At 41.3% G+C, this 16,362-nt stretch overlaps 1 protein-coding gene across 2 annotated transcripts in view; it reads left to right on the top strand.

Moving 5' to 3' along the window:
- LOC105808051 (chromosome unknown open reading frame, human C9orf135) overlaps positions 1 to 16,362 on the top strand; it is a 92,413-nt gene that overhangs the window by 33,399 nt on the left and 42,652 nt on the right. For both annotated transcript variants that reach the window (XM_012641607.1, XM_012641606.1), the window contains exon 2: positions 3,648 to 3,756. In XM_012641607.1, the coding sequence (XP_012497061.1) occupies positions 3,648 to 3,756 (109 nt within the window). The remainder of the gene's footprint in view (positions 1 to 3,647; positions 3,757 to 16,362) is intronic.

Raw genomic sequence — 16,362 nt, 5'->3', positions numbered from 1 at the left:
TAGTCGTATTTGGAAAGAGAAAAGGGTTTTCATATTCAATAAAGTTTTTCAATGCCTCTGAGTTCTGATAAAACCTACCCTGATATTGGTGTGACACCCTTATACAAAATAGCCAAAAGCTGGAAAGAGCCTAGGTCTTCATCTACAGGAGAATGTAAAAACATGAACAAACTGTAGCATAACTCATACAAAGGAATACTACTCAGCAATAAAAACAAGCTACTGATACAACCTATGGGTGAATCTCGAACGTGTGAGTGAAGAAGGCTTACACGAAGTAAATGCTACATGATTCCATCTATATTAAGTTCTAGAATGGATAAACTAATTTATAATGAAAAGAAATCAGAACAAAGGTGAGAGGACCAACTGGGAAGAGCAAGCAGAAACTACCCGGGGTGATGCTAATAATCTACAACATGCGGAGTTTGTGCTACACGGGTGTATGCTTTTATTAAAACTCATCAATGGTTCACTCAAGATTTGTGCCTTTGGAACTCGAGCTATTGGGGCACCTGATGAAGTGTTTAGGGGTGCTCTCTACTGAGGTCTGTAAATTACTTTATGTGCATCCCCCTAAAAAAGGTACACAGAGGGATGCATAAATGAAGATATGTATTATAATATAAAAACACATGTATTATAATACATAATACATTTTATAATTTTTAAACATATGTATTTCTCTCTGCTAGCCTGGCAACCTCTTGGAAGCAGGAGCATATGTTTTGGGGCTGTGAATTTGTCAGAGCCTAGCAGGCCGAGGGTACACCATCTGTGGGCAGACGATGGGCATGAGGAATCGTCAATTACATTAGCTCAAAAAACAAACAAAAAAATTACATTAGCTCAATTTCACAAAGAAACACCTTCATTACTGATTCATGTTTTTAATGCTAGGCTTTTGGCTGCTATCTAAGGTTGCTATAAGAAAAGGAACATATCTGCATCTTTTGTATGAATCTGGTTATAATAAAACTTATTTAAAATACATGGTAGGGTAATCAGGACCACATGCTGGCCTTCATGGGCCCTAAGTGTCTTTGCCTTCATGGCCCCTTCCTCCATTAAAAAAAAAGTTAAAAATGATAGTTTATGACCATGATGGTAGAAGGAGAGGTTTAATCCAAACTGGATTATATATTTTTTCTGATTTAAAAATAATTAAAATATTCTTGTGGGCCCCTAAAAGTATTGTGTGCCCTGGGCACTGTGCCTTCTTCAGTGTCTAATAGAGAGGTGGGCCCTGGGGGGCTAATACATTGAAATATTAATTGGTAATTTTCCCCTCACTTGTTTGCTCACAGGTAGGTACTGTGGTTTTACTGTCTTGGGGAAGAATGACCCAGCAGGCAACAAAAGAACCAAGTTTTTGGATTTGGAATTCAAAAACTTGGGTTTTAGCATGAGCTCTACAGATTTGGAAGAATAGCCAGGCCACCCTGTCCCATAGTAAAGGAAGAATTCATGGACAGGGAAAGGAGAAGGCCAGAAGAGAAGCTGAGAATATTAGGGTTGGTCTGGGATTCTGAATTTGAATTAAGGTTTTGGAAATACCGGACTCATTGCTTCTTCCCTCCCCTCCCATTCCCAGGGTAGTGTCAGTGGAACTGTTGAAGGCTGGGGCTCCCTGTGTCCCCAGGTCCAGTGTGCTGGGGAGATGAAACACTTTCTGCATGGTGGGTCAGGCAGATAACCCAGGGATGGTGTCTGGGTTTCCAGGAGCCTTGGGTGGAAAGGGACATGAGGAGGTTTTGGGTGGGCTACAGAGTGGCACCCTTGTGGCGGAATGTCAGTCCACCTAGCAGTAGGTGTGGCAAGACCAGGAGGCTAGAGACCTGCACGAACCCATTATGGAAGGCCACCAGGGAATGAGGATGTTTCTGCAGGTGCAAGCAGAAGAAACGATGACAACAAGGATGGATTCTCAGCATCAGGGCACCACGCAAACCCCTGAGAGCTGGAAGAAATCCAGAATTGACCAAGATCCAGGGTGTCCACCTGGCAAAATGAGAGCTTGAAAGAGAAATTAAGTTCAATTACAGAAAAATAAGGTTGTAATTGCTGTATACCAGATTTTGAAGCCCAATTAATATTCACTATGCATAGACATTTATGGTGCTTTATAGTATATATGAAGAATCATCTGCCTTTATTTTTTCATTTTAATTCTTATTAAAATCTTAAAAGGCATTGCTTTTATTTCTGTTGTCATTTTATACATATTAAAATGGAAGCAAAGAAAGGTTAAGTGACTTGCTCAAGGTTACACAGCAGGACCTGGTTGAGCAATGACTCAAACTCAGGGCTGTGTTCGCTCTACCACTCCTGGTTCTTGCTGTTCAATATCCCCCCATAAGGACTTAAGTGAGAGCTTCCTATCAGGCTCTCATAAAATGCTTGCAGGTTACCAAAAAGCACTTAGCATTTTGCATCTTGATGCTCAGATTGAGCGGGGAAGAGGGCTGATGTGCGGTGCTCTGGCTGCGACCCCACCCTGGGCTCCTCGGCTGCTGGGTGCCACTATGGAGCTCTGCTCTCACACTCAGAGATGGGGAGGCAAAGTTGACCTAGAAATGCAGGGCAGGGCGGAGCACACACTGGAATCAGGGGTCAGGGTAGGGGTCAGGTCTTAAAGGGCCTCATGACTTGGATGCTGGGTGCCCCATTGGGTTAAGGGAAGCTGTCCCGCTTCTGCAGTCTTGTACCCGCACTTACTACATTGTAGATTTTTCTTATTTAATTATCTCTCTGTCCGGATGATGGACAGAGTCTTACACCATGTTGCATCCCCTGCACCCAGCAAAATGCCTGGTGTGTTGTAGGTACTTAAAAATATTTGCTGAATGAACAAATAGATGGATAGATGAATTCCTGGGTACTCAGCTATCCCTTAAACAATCCTAGCCCTGTATCCTTAAAGCAAGGCCCCTTCTGAGGGGTGCTTGGCCTCAGCTTCCTTTATTTCACCCAAGAAAACTCTATAAAAACAGCTACTTCTGTTGCCAGGCATGTCACCTCCTTTTTCCTCCTCTATCCCCTAGTTCCTCCTTTCTTATTATTCCTAACCACCCTTTTAGTCAAGATATTTGGAATATTCTTTTCTCTTCCATCTAAATTTTTTAGAACTGTTTTTTTTTCTAGCTCATGTTTAATTGTCAGCTTCTTTTACTCCCTCTTTAGAAGCAGGAAGCACAGGTTATAAATCAATATGAGCAAATACATTGCTGCCTCATTTTGAAAAAAAAATTGTAATTAAAATTCATGGTAGAAAGAATTTTCAAAGTGGCAAGTTGCCTTTCTAAGATATTACCGTGTCTTATTTTAGAATTTACTATCGGTAACTAATCTACATTACTTAATAAGATTCAGTTCATTGGAGTCAGTGAATAATTACTGTGTTGGATAAGTATTTTTTTTGTGACATTATTAGTTTTATAACATGTGCTAAGTTGGTTTTAGGAAATAGCCTGAGAATTACTTGAAAAGAGATGGCAAATATATGTCACAAATCCAGTAAATTGATAATTAAAATAATGCTACAAATGTAGTAAATTTTCATTATATAATTTTAAAAATTTAATTATCTAATTAAATACACGATAAATAAGCTTTATCCCTTAATGGACTCCTAATTTTTTCTTAAGGCACCGTGACCGAGAAGCTTTTCCCAAAGATTATGATATAGAGGGTCCTGATAACATAAAAAAACTATGCAACTCAACATATTGGCGACTTGGAACCGATGAACCCCCGGTAAGTGGTTGCTGTTAATTTCTTTGGTTTAAATCTGGAACCTTTGTCACAGTGAAACATGAAAAGCTAAAGGGAGGAGCATTTTCTCAGCACCATCCCTCCTTAGCTGTGTTAGTTACTTAGGCAGGCCACTTAGCCACTATGTGCATCAGCAAATTGTATCTCCTGCATAAGATTATTGGGGACATTACATGAGATAAAGCAAGTAAAGCACTTGACACAGTGCCTAGCACATAGCAAGTGCTTAGGAAATTGTTACTGTGGTTACAATGCTATTGTAGCTGCTGCAGCAGCATCTTGCTAGATGTCTCCTTCACCTCCACAATAACCCTGTGATGTAGTTATTATTATCTCTATTTTACAGAAGAGGGGAAAGAGACTCCTAGAGGTTAAGTGCCTTACTCAAAGTCACATAGCTTGGGAGTGGAAGAGTGAGAGTTTGAACCCAGGTCTTTGATTCCAAGTCTTGCGTACCTGTCTTAAGGTAGTGGAGATGTGAGTAAATAAGATATACGATTAATATTCTCATAAGATTTGTGCAACCCAGTTATAAAATGAATATTCATTGCATAAGTAATTCCTGTTTGTAAGTTAGTAAGTTACTGCTTGGCTACTTGGGTGTCTTCTCAGTCAGTGTGAGACAGGGGCTCACCTCCTAAGACTCCCAAACTGTGTCCTATAATGTCAGAAGCTCTGAAGCTAGCTGAAGACAGTTCAGCCTTAGAGGGTGGCCTCGGGGCCTGAAGAGCTGTGAGTTGACAAGGATGGATGTGCATGTGATGAGAAGACTGGGTTTGTGTCACATTTTGCCCCCTAAGTTTGGGCTAGTGTCAGATCAGCTTTTCCAATAGAGAAGGCCTAAGAAGATCCATAATTCTACATTGGAAAGTGTTCTCCATTTTGCAAGGTGGTGAAAACAAATGAGCTTGGCATGGCAGTGCCATTTCCTTCCTCCTTCTTCTAGGCAATGGACAGAAAGTATTAATAATAAGGATAGCCTGAAAATTGGAGATTTATTTTAAAGTTACAGCTGCCCAGATATGGAATGAGGGAACTTATAGGAACCAAGACGGCTCTAAAGCAAGATGTCTTTCTCCCCACCCTACATTCTCTGTCACACACACACACACACACACACACACACACACAAACACACACACAGTCTCTTGGCATTGCTGTTTCTCTCTGCTCGGGTTTTCCTTTTGCCCCATGGCCCAGATCTTAGGGACAATCTGATGGTGTCCTGTGTGTCTATCTGACCCTCTTGCCCTTTCTATCAGATGGTCTCACTGGTCATCACCAGCATGTCGATGGGGCTGCAGGAGAGAAAACATTATTTCTTTTCTTTCTCTTTTTAGGTCCTTCGTTGAGACACTTTCCTGAAAACAAAAGTCAAATTAACAAAAGAAAAATAAGCAGAAGCTTATTAGTGTGTGCTGTACACATCGTGTGGGAGAGGCCTCAGTTTAAAAGTATTTCTCTCTCGAGGCAGTGGCTTAGGGGCCTTGCTTAAATAGTATTTCAACAAAAAGCCATAAATCCTATGTAATGACAAGACAAAGGAGAGAGACGTCTAGTCTTTTAAAAGGCAGAAAAATGTTGGAAGATAGTGAAATCTGTTCCCAGATTCCTCCGGTGCCTGCTGGGCCCATAAGCAAGTGCTGTCTCCAGCAAGGAAGGATTTATGTCCTGCCATCAGGCAAAAAGAGGCCGAGGCAGAGTGTTCCCTGTGTTTCCAGTGCCTTTAATTTAACAATTCTCAATATACGGTGGGAAAAAATATTTTGGTTTCCTTCAGGGCTCTGGAGTCCGATGCCCAACTCAGTCAATAGCCACCTTGCTCTGCACCCCCCCAAACCCAGCTTAACTTCGCCTGGAGCATGGAGCTGTGGCCAGGACAAGAGAAAGGTGGGCAAGACAGGCATTGCCTGGCATGCACTTAGAGTCTTTTGTCTTTAAAAAACATTTATTTTTGATTCTTAAATAAAAACGCTCTTGGTTTCTGGGTTGTGGGAGGAAGTGAGATGAAGTGAAATACGAGGTGTAGGAACCACAAACATTCCTTCCTCTACATTCTGTGCATTACTCGGTCAAGCCTCAGATTTAATAAAGGGTGTATAAATAAAGAGTAACATGTACCTTTTCAATGTCTTTTGGTTGATGGCCATTGAAACCCTGTCGTTCCCTTACAAGGTTTGGAGTATGTATTCGATAGAAAGGAAAATAGATGAGGAGTCCCTATTTCTGATGAAACTGGTACTCTCATGGCTTAATAATGTTACATTTTTGTCTATAGATGTTTGTGTGTAAAGCACTGGCCCATCCATCTTGTTTCTTGTTCTTTATAACAAAGCTATAAAGTTGGCAAGAAAGATCTTACCATTCCAGGTCTAAATCCAGACTTACAGAGCTCAAATGACTCACCCAAGGTCCCAGGTGTAAAGACGAGGAGGAGAGTCCATACCTGCACGTGTCAGGTGTGATCCTGGATGTAGCAGGAGGATAGTTGAATCCCTCTTCCTGTTGTCACTGAGTTTTGATGGAGGCCTAAAGACTAGAACATTCTTAGTAATTGGTAGGAGCCACACATTCTTTAGAGGCTGGACCACCTAGGCAGGACCTGCTAAGAGACCCTACACTAGGTTAAACCAGTATGAGTAGTTTTATCCTTAAAGATGAGGGGCTGAAGAGCTGAAAGAGGATTTGTTTAGTTGTGGGTTACATGCCCCTTCTTCCCCAGTTGAGAGGGGTTTCAAGGGAAGCACGCAGAAAGATTAACATGTGTGTCCTGGAATTTAGAAGACACAAGGTCCAGGTACATGGCACATGCCTGAGAACCTACATGTGAGAGGTCAGGCCTGACATGGCAGAGCAGAAAGAGGAAGGGAGTGAGCCACCCTAGGAGCAGGGATGGCAGTGGCCAAGGATATGTGAGCCTGTGAGTTTCCCCATGGCACCCACTGAGAGAATCTGCCAGAGCCCTCTTGAAAAAGGCTGCCTGAGGTAGGAATAGAGGTGGCAGTGATGCAAGGAGGCCAGGCGCAAGAGACCCATCCAACACCCAAAGCTCAGGAAGGGGGGTTATAGCTGCCAGGAAGAGGAGAAACTTTGCCTGCTTCCAGCAAGCTGCAGTTGGAGGGCCTCAAAGAATTCCTAAAAACAATTGCAAAAGTATCCTAGGTGAGAAGGAATCAATTTTGGGTGTCCTTCAAGTCCAGGGGCACTAGTGCAGGTCAAGAGGGTAAGGGTCACTTAACACTGTGTCCAATCACCTGCTCTGTCCCCATCAGCTATACTGGGAGGGGTCAGTGACCAGCACAGAGAGGCAGGGGAGGGTGGCAGCCCAATAAGGCTCCCCGCCCAGAGGCTTCCGGGCCCAAAGCAGGTGAGAAGCTCACATCTAATACAGTTACAAGTTTTGGTTATTCCATTGAACTGGAAAGTTCATAACTAAAATGAGAATGTTCTTGAGATTTGTGGGGCCCAGAGAAGCTATGAGACTGCCTAAGATTTTCATCAAACAAAAGGAAAGAACCAGCTTTGTGTGTGGGTGGGAAGAGGCGGCAGTTTGAGTAAAAGAAAATTGCTTCATGATTGCGTCCTATTGATGCAATAGGATCAATTCAATAAGACGGTTACATTAAAAGTGCTTCATTTCATCCTCTGGACAACTCTTCAGGCAGGTGCCATAAATGACCCATATCCTATACACAAGGACGCTGAGGCCAAGGGAAGCTTAACTACTGGTGTGAAGTCAAACAGCTAAGAAATGTATTAAAAATTAAAATCCATTTTTCTCCTATGGCTCTAAAGTCTAAGATCTTATAGACTTTTCCAAACAGCCTCTTGGAATGCCAAACTGAGCCACTTCTTGTTCAGTGGCCTCTGTACCCCCCACAACTGCATCCTCCTGTCAGAAAATAAACCTGATTATTTTTTGTTCTGGCTTGGGCATTGTATATATCTCACTGCATATGTGTTGAGCCTTTGATTTCTTACATCTTAGCCGTCACTTCTGTCCTGTTTCCTGAATTATGTCCGTATCAGTGCTGTGTAGCCTATCTGTTTCTCTCCTGAATGCCTTCTGTAGAGGACACCTTTGTCTGGGAAAGTTTCCTTGTTGCTTCTCTCAAGAATATGTCTGTGACCTTGCATGCAAGTCCAGAGCGTCTTCTCTCTGCAAACAGGAGGGGCTAGGGAATTGAGACGCAAACATCTGTTTGCTGGAGACGAAACAACAAGGAACTGGGACGTGTTGAGTTGGGACGGTGTGGGAACAAAGAACTTGCAGTGGGACAGTTGCCAAACAACCTGTATTATAAATAAACAGCTTCAGCGAAAGCTTTTCGCTGCAGCCTCATACTGTCTTGTGGTGTCTGTGTCTTTTTGTACGGGCTGCAGCCATGTGTCTGCGTCTTTATGTCTCTGTGTTCATTCCTCGGTCTGAAGTCGGGCCACGTCACCTTCTTAGCACTTTGGTTCTTTTGCAGGATTGTTGCTGGGTGGCTGCTTCTTACGTCCACTAGTATTTTCATTTAGCTGATTGAAGGTCTCCTTGCCCTTAAATGCTGTTGCTGGGACTAATGTGAGCATCATGTATTTGTAACAGGATTTTAAATGGGCCTCTCTTTGTCTACATTTTGGCTAAGTCTTCGAATGTCTAAGAACAAAATAATAGCCTCATGTGCCAGGGTGAAGAATTAGGTCACTTATGTGAGAGCCTCAAAGAAGATGGTGTTATTAGTTTTGCGCTCACATGAAGGATGTAAGACGACTGAAATGCAAGAAACCAAAAAAGCAGTTTGAAAGTAGAGAGAGGGTTTGCAAGTGGTAGTGGTGTGCTGTAAGTCTCATCTGCAAAGCCCCTCGGGTGCCTGGTGAAGTTCAGACTGAGACTCTGGTGATCTGTCTGAAGAAGCAGAACATTAAGAGGAAGCCAGCTACATGTCCCTAAAGGTGGAGCAAGGACGTGTGGATGCTGGGCCCAGATGTGGCTCTTATGGATCAGATGTGGCCATGTGGAAGAGGAAGATGACATGCAGCCATTTCAGAGCCTGTCCAAGAGCATCTCATGTCGGGATGGGAGAGGGACTGGCTGGGTTTCCAGGGTCTGAGGCTGGACAATTAAGTCCAGCCAGCGGCATCTTGTATCATGGGACATGCCACTGAATGTTCCCAGAGGGGATCCCAAAGTCCATCACAACGTCCCAAGAAAGTCAGCTTTGAATGTTCACTGATGCCAGAGAGGGTCAAAGGTAGACATACCTAGAGGAAACCAAAACAAGATTACATTCTGCCATTCCTGCACTTTCCTCTCTCTCCTTCCGTATATCCTCACACTCTTGGCATCAACCCCCAAGGAAGCTGAGGGAGGTGGGGAGCAGGGAAGAAGTCCACGTGGGACGATTAAGAAGTGACCCATGCCCCTATTCCCACTGCAGTAGGCTGCTCCAGAGCAGGCCCAAGGGGGAGGAATAAGAATCTTTAACTTTTAAGTGAAATTTGAATTTTTGACTATTATATGGGACTGGCATTTTACTTACCTCGATAAGACTCTTCTTGAGACAGAAGTAGCCAGAGAATTTTTATATTATTTGAGAATAGCCAGAAAAGTCCTGGGACCTGTCTTATCTTTCATCAAAGAGCATGAGAAAGGACTAGCCCCTCCAAATGACTATGGGTGGGCAGTGATGAAAGAAGAACAGATTTGTTTTCTGATTGTATCCACTTAAAAGTCCCATGTGTTCGGTAAGACTGTTACCCATTCATGTGCAAAAGAGTAGCCCCTTCTTATTGTCCTCTCTATCCCCTGTCCTTTAATTTTCTTCATGACACTTAAACCACTGGACATGTTTTAGACTTATTTAGTTGTTAATTGTCTGTCTTTCCCCTACTACTAATAGAATATAAGCTCCATGAAAGTGAGGACTTTGGTCTGTTTTGTTTCCTGTTGTATCCTCAGTTCCTAGAACAATGCCTGGCACATAGTGGGTGTGCAATAAATATTTGTGGAAGGAAGGAAGGGAAGAAGGAAGGAGGGAAGGAGGGGAGGGAAGAAGGAAGGAAGGAATCGGGGAGGGAGGGAGGAAAGAAGGAAGGAATGGAGGAAGGGGTGAAGGAAGGAAGAAAAGAAGGAAAAAGGAAGAAAGACTTCATTCGACAACCGTTTTTCAGGCCCTATCATTTTGCCTGACATTATGCTAAGTGCTAGGATAAGAAACATAATTCAAAACAAGGTCCTTGCACATAAGGAGCACATGGGTTCATAGGGGAAACCGGGACATGTAACAGTGGCAAAGGGTACAATGGATGCTATGATAGGAAGATCAGGGTGCAGTGAGGTGCAGTTAAACTGAAATGGTTGGTGGAGGTTCAGGGATGGCTTCCTTTGAGGCTTCTAAGCTGAATCTTAAAGGAACCATCTCTTGGTGGAGTCTGGAAATAAACACTCAGGTTTCAGTGTGGGACAATTGGTTTCCTGCTCGGTGGCCATGTGGTTTCAGGAGGCCACGCAGGGCCATGGGGGATCTAGATTCACAGAGGAGCAGTGATTCAGGCCACTGGGTTTGCTCTCATTGTCTTATTCTAAGCGATGATGGGTAATAGCATTTTAAACTACGGTATTTTGTTTTTTATTTGGACTTTATTCAGATGCTACATAACTATACCAGAGTGAATTCCATGCAAACTGAAATCATCAGGGGTATGTCTACCATTGTTTCTTCAATTTGTGAAGCCCCTCACCCAAGGACCTGCACAATACTACCAAAAGCCCTGTCACAATCACCGTTACCCTCGTAGCGTGTTAGGCTGATGTTAAAGTGAGAGCCACAGAGAGGTAAAGAGAGACCACTTTTGAGGAAGGGGTACATGTTCCTGAAAACTTAGAAAGATTAAGTGCAGAGCCCATATGATGCTGTGTCATAGAAGGTGAGAACTTGTCAGACATAAAGGAACAAAGGAAAACATGAGCAGTTCTATTAAACAGATTTTTCTTATATAGCTAATGGATTGGTGCCAAGACATTTTTGGAACTAACAGGACAGCACTGATGAGCAAATTAGGCTAATATTAACAGCATCACAGTCATTTTGGATTTTAAAATGGCAAATAAATGGATAGTACAAAAGTATGCTTACATTTATTTTATGAAATGAAATAGATTAAGAATAGCTAAGTAGGCCTAAATAAGAGCTGTTTTAGTGAATAAAAATATGACATTCAAAAATTAATGACCCTAAAAGGGACATAAAAGGATATAATTATGCCAGATCTGAGAAATTCAATTATCATTTACTTAATTGGCTCAGGTATTCTTTTCTTTAATTGACATAGGAGAATAGTATTTTTTTTTTAAATTTCAGAATATTATGGGGGTATACATGTTTTGGTTACATAAATTATTTTTGTACCATTTGAGTCAAAGTTATAAGTGTACCTATCACCCAATGTGCATTGTACCCATTAGATGTGAATTTATCCATCCCCTTCTCCTGACTCCCACCTGCTTGATTTCTGATTAATGTTATTTCCATATGTCCACATAAATGTTGTTCAATTAATTCCAATTTAATGGTGAGTACTTGTGGTGTTTGTTTTCCATCCTTGTGATACTTCACTTAGAAGAATGGCCTCCAGTTCCATCCAGGTTAATACAAGAAGTATTAATTCACCATTTTTTATGGCTGAGTAGTACTCCATGGTATACATATGCCACATTTTATTAATCCACTCATTTATTGATGGACACTTGGATTGTTTCCACATCTTTGCAATTGTGAATTGTGCTGCTATGAACATTCGAGTGCAGATGTCTTCTTTATCGAATGACTTTAGAATAGTATTTTTGACCAGTAAAATCGTACAGATACTTTTTGCATTCATATTTAAGCACCTGAAAGGAGCATATGAATCAAATTTTTGTAAATGGAATAATTTTAAATTCTATTGTAGGAGAACCATTTAAACCAGGAGAAAGGAAGATATTTGAGGATGGGGGCTATTGAGCCAGGGTCCCCTCTTGCTTTCCGGTTCCATAATCTCTGAGCTTGGGGTTGATGCCAGTGGTTTCAGTATCCTCTCCTGGAGCTACTTTGGATTGTCTTTTCTGATATCACCACATTTGCATCTGTTTTTCCTGTTTTAGGGATTATATATAAATTTCAGCCTGCTGAGTATACTTTCCTCGTTTTCTGCTGCATCTGTGGGTTTTTCCCACAAATATCTTCCGTGTCATTTTTAGGGATTTGGGATAGGAACAAAAGCAGGCCACCTGCCATTTTGATCCAATCACTCCCTTTGCTGCTCCTTTTCTACATCGATAATCATGCTCTAATTTAATGCTTAGAGAAATTAGATTTTAATTCTTCATGTATATTAGTTCACTTAAGCAGACATAACTGTTACATTAAACAAACGGGACTTAAACGTGCAATCGCGTGCACACACACACACAAGCACACACACACATCTGTGTTCTTTGTCTCCATTGCCTATTCACCCTGCTTCCTTGTGGAATTAGTTCTTTCTTCATGCTTGGATGAAATCTTGTGCAGGTTCCGCACTTTTTATGGTCACTCTCAGATAATAAAAAGTCTATTGGTCACATTTCAATAATTAAAAGATCTCATCAAAATGATGAATTTCATTTAAGGTGAAAGCCTTTCTCCTTCCCCACCTATAGCTTGCTCTAGGCTGGGGAACTCTGGAGAGGGAAGTCGGGGTTGAGGGATGGGTCTGAGTTGGCTGTTTTTCTATTTCTCCGCCTGCTCTACTCTTAACTTCTTTTAGACAACTGGACAACTAGAAGGACAAATTTTTGCGGTTATTTTAGTAATATCAATTATTTAACTGAGACTATTTTGTGACAAGAAATAGTTTTATTATCTGACAGTGATCAGGAAAAAAAAATGAAACTTGTCCAAGATTTATATTTCCTAGGGACAGGAAAAGAACCATCCCATAAAAGCTTGCTTGAACAAGTGGGAGTTCAGTTGTTCAGAATAATGTTGGTTATATTTGTGGGGGCCTCCCTGGGATCCTTTAGAATCAATATATGGCACTGCTGAGTTTGCCTAGATGTGAAAATAGAGCCAGGATTTCCAAGGGCAAAACTGCTGAGAAATAAGAATGGCCTTTTTAATGATTTTTAAAGATAAAGACTTCTAACAAAGTATTGGTTTTTTTTTTTTTTTTTTTTGGCAATGGAGCAAAAAAAGCTACACTGGTAGAAGGAGTGCTGTTTAAAAGGCTAAAATAAGATTCTTAGTTATGACTGAAGATCTAAGATAATAGATGCCAACTCCTCCTTTATTCCAAAATCAGGTGCCAAACCACTCATGTAGGACATGTAAATCATTTGGGCAGTAACTGGTTTTGAGCTTCTTGGTCTCTCATTCACCTTGAGGATTTAAAAACAAACAAACAAAGAAGGTTGAAATCGAAGAGATCTGGCCAAAAGTATTTAGAATTTGGAGGAGTTGTCTGGAGAAAGCATGCATACTGTGAATCCCCCCTATGCTGGTCCCCAAAGGGCATGGGAAGTATGTCCTCTTCACTTCAAACCTGAGAGTGGGGCCTCAGGGGTACCAACCAGGGAACTTGATAAGAGTTCCCTGGAGGTTGAGGAACAACTGGGACTCATAGAGTGAAATTAGAAAAATAATTTCATTGTTTTCCCCTGAACCTGTTCAAGAAAGCTTTTAGGGGATGGTTCTTTTCCTGTCCCTAGAAGAAATAAATCTCGGACAAGTTCCCCAACTTGATGGATTGGGGTCTCACTCATGCTTGACAAAAGACTGTAGGCTCGGGGGTTTCAGAAGCAGCCTATAGCATCAGAAGGAAAATTTGACTTGGGAAGTACAATGTACTTCTTTCATTATGGGTCAGAGGAGCATGCTTTCTGTGGCCCTGTAAGGAACTCAAGAAAGAATTGTCAACTGCGGATCATCTAAAATAAATCTTGCTAAAAGATTCTGCCAGGGATAAGTAAGTCATCTTCAGCAAAAAAAGAGAATGTGTAACCTGAGGGGAAGTTGTAAGTGACCTCCTCGTTTCCTGGACCAGATACTCGGGCTCTATGTCTAGTGGGTTTTCTGAAGTGCAGCCCATATGGGAAGAGTTCATTCTGGAAGATTAGAAATTGATACTTAAAAAAAAATTGCTACTCAGGAAAATGGAACAAGAATGATATTATGAAATGAGCTTCCTGTCTACATTAGATATTTTTTATATTATCATTTAACTCAAGCTAGATTTTATTATGTAAATTAAATGGAAATTTTAGTGATTATCTTATGAGTTTGTACTGTGTTAATTTAGCTATCTCACATACCAAATTGCCAATCTCCAGTTTGTGATATATGTACATATAAAGCCTGAAAGACTTTTAAACATATGGTAGTGCTTTTATGAATTACCCATCCTTATGTCAGGTTATGAACATTTCTACACCAAAGTGATTTTTTCACATTAAGATGGTGTAGAATTAGGTTTGCCTACATGCAACAGAAACCATAAATCAACAGAGGCTGTTCACTAAGGTTTTATTCTTTCATGTAAAAAGTCTGGAGGACAGCAGACCAGGACCGATATGGAAGTTCCATACATTGTCAGAGACCAATTCCTTCCAGCTTTCTGCTCCGCCATCCCTTGGGTAGGACCCAAGATGACTGCTGGAAACCAGTTGTTATGTTCACATTTTATGCAGCAGGAAGAGAAAAAGAAAAACTAGACTTTTCCTGGAGGTTGTATGCTACTTCCACTTATGCCCGATTGGTCCTAGTGATACTAGTCATTGGTCATTTGCTAAGTATAAGGGTGTCTGGAAAATGTGTTCTGTCACATCGTGCGCCCTTCTAAAATTTGGGTTTCTTATTACTGATGAAGAAGGAAGGTCTAATATTGGAGGATAACATTCGTCTCTGATATAGTAAACACAGATGTTAAGAGTGGGCTATGGAGTCAGACAGCTTCTCCTTGATTCTTGGCTCTACCAGTTATAGGACGTAACTTTGGTCAAGGGTCTACAACTTTCTGTGTCTTTATTTCCTCATGTGTAAAGTGAGAATAGAAGAGTTGTCATGAGCATTTAATGTGAAGACATTTAGAATGGTGTCTGGCCATGTGCTACTCTTATTATCATTATCCCCATAATTTACTATAACTCACTAAGTTATAGCCAGTATAGCCACTGGAGTTTGGATACTACTCAAGCCCTAGAACCTAGTATGATGATACTTCATAGATACGGATGGATGGATGGATGGATGGATGGATGAATGAATGAGTGAGTCAGGCGATGGATGGATGGATGAATGAATGAGTGAGTCAGGCTACATGAGTTTTAAATAGTGGAGGTTCTTCTTTCTAGCAGATTTACCTAGGTGTTACTTAATCCCATCCAGCCTCTGTTTTCCCTTCCTTAAAATGGAAATAAATTATGCCAAGTGTTCTTCATCTGCTCCTCCAGAACTGCTCTCCATCCTTCTCAACATGCTTTGTGCCAAGGAGGCTGACCTTTACGGATTTCCTTGATGAGAATCCTTGCCCTCTGGTTTCCTATTGGGATTGGCCCATGGGAGGACTGGCAGGTGATCAGAGGTGAAAGGAGAGTGAGCTTGGACATTTATTCCTATGGTTTCCTCCCTACAGGGCCATGGTCTGGCAGTGGCTATGTGTCTGTCTGAAAACCACAACTATCAGATGGCCCTCTCTTTACAGTGATAGGTTTCTCTGGGTCCCAGTAAGTGCCCTACCCTGTGGCTCTCCACTTTTGTTATCCTCAGGGTGCGTCAACATTGTTCGTTGAATTTCTTAATGCTTGCCACACTTTTATAAATAGATCTTTCATTAACTTCTCCTCAGTTCCCCATTTGATTGTTTTTTCTTTCTGAGACCATGACTGATACTCAACATTCATAGGGTGGCTTTGAGCATTTAATGAAATAATACATATAAAGTGCTTAATACATCATCTGGCACAGAATAAGCACTCGATAAACTTAAGCTCCACTAATGCCATTATTATCTGTTTCCTTTTACTCCTCTATTTCATGTTTGGAAATATCTTTGTTTCATATAATTTTCAAAGGGTTGATTGATTTGTTGAAATGCTTTATGGCTGAAAATGATCAGAGCATACCTAAGCTTAATTTTCTAGTCAATCTCATAAACCTTTAAACAAAATGATGGCTATTAATGTTTTCCCAAAAGATATTTCTTTCTTTTTTTGTTATATATGAGACCCAATACAGTGTCCTTTACCACTGACTTGTGAACCTGGAACTCTGAGAGAAAGAGTAGTTGAGCTAAGGGTGTAGGGGCGAGATCTGGGAAATTGGGCTGGGAGGCTAGTGATTCAGGAGCTTGAGGTCTTATAGAGCAGTGCTCTGAGAAGCCAAGGATCTAGAGAGCCATTGAGTAGACCAAGGAACCAGGAACCGAGACTATAATCAAAATTGTTTTTACTAGGATAGATGCCTAATTATAATAGAGCCTTATTACTAACCCAAAGTGAATCAAAGACATTTGACTATGGCTATGATACTCTTACAGTTGAAGGCTCCAGGTTTCTAAAGAGTGGTCTCTCTTTTTTTAAATAGAAAA

The sequence above is a fragment of the Propithecus coquereli genome, unplaced genomic scaffold, assembly GCF_000956105.1.
Source record: "Propithecus coquereli isolate 6110/MARCELLA unplaced genomic scaffold, Pcoq_1.0 Scaffold166, whole genome shotgun sequence".
In the NCBI taxonomy this organism is placed as follows: Eukaryota; Metazoa; Chordata; class Mammalia; order Primates; family Indriidae; genus Propithecus; species Propithecus coquereli.
Note: the sequence above shows the minus strand (reverse complement) of the source record. Positions and strands in the feature narration are given on the sequence as shown.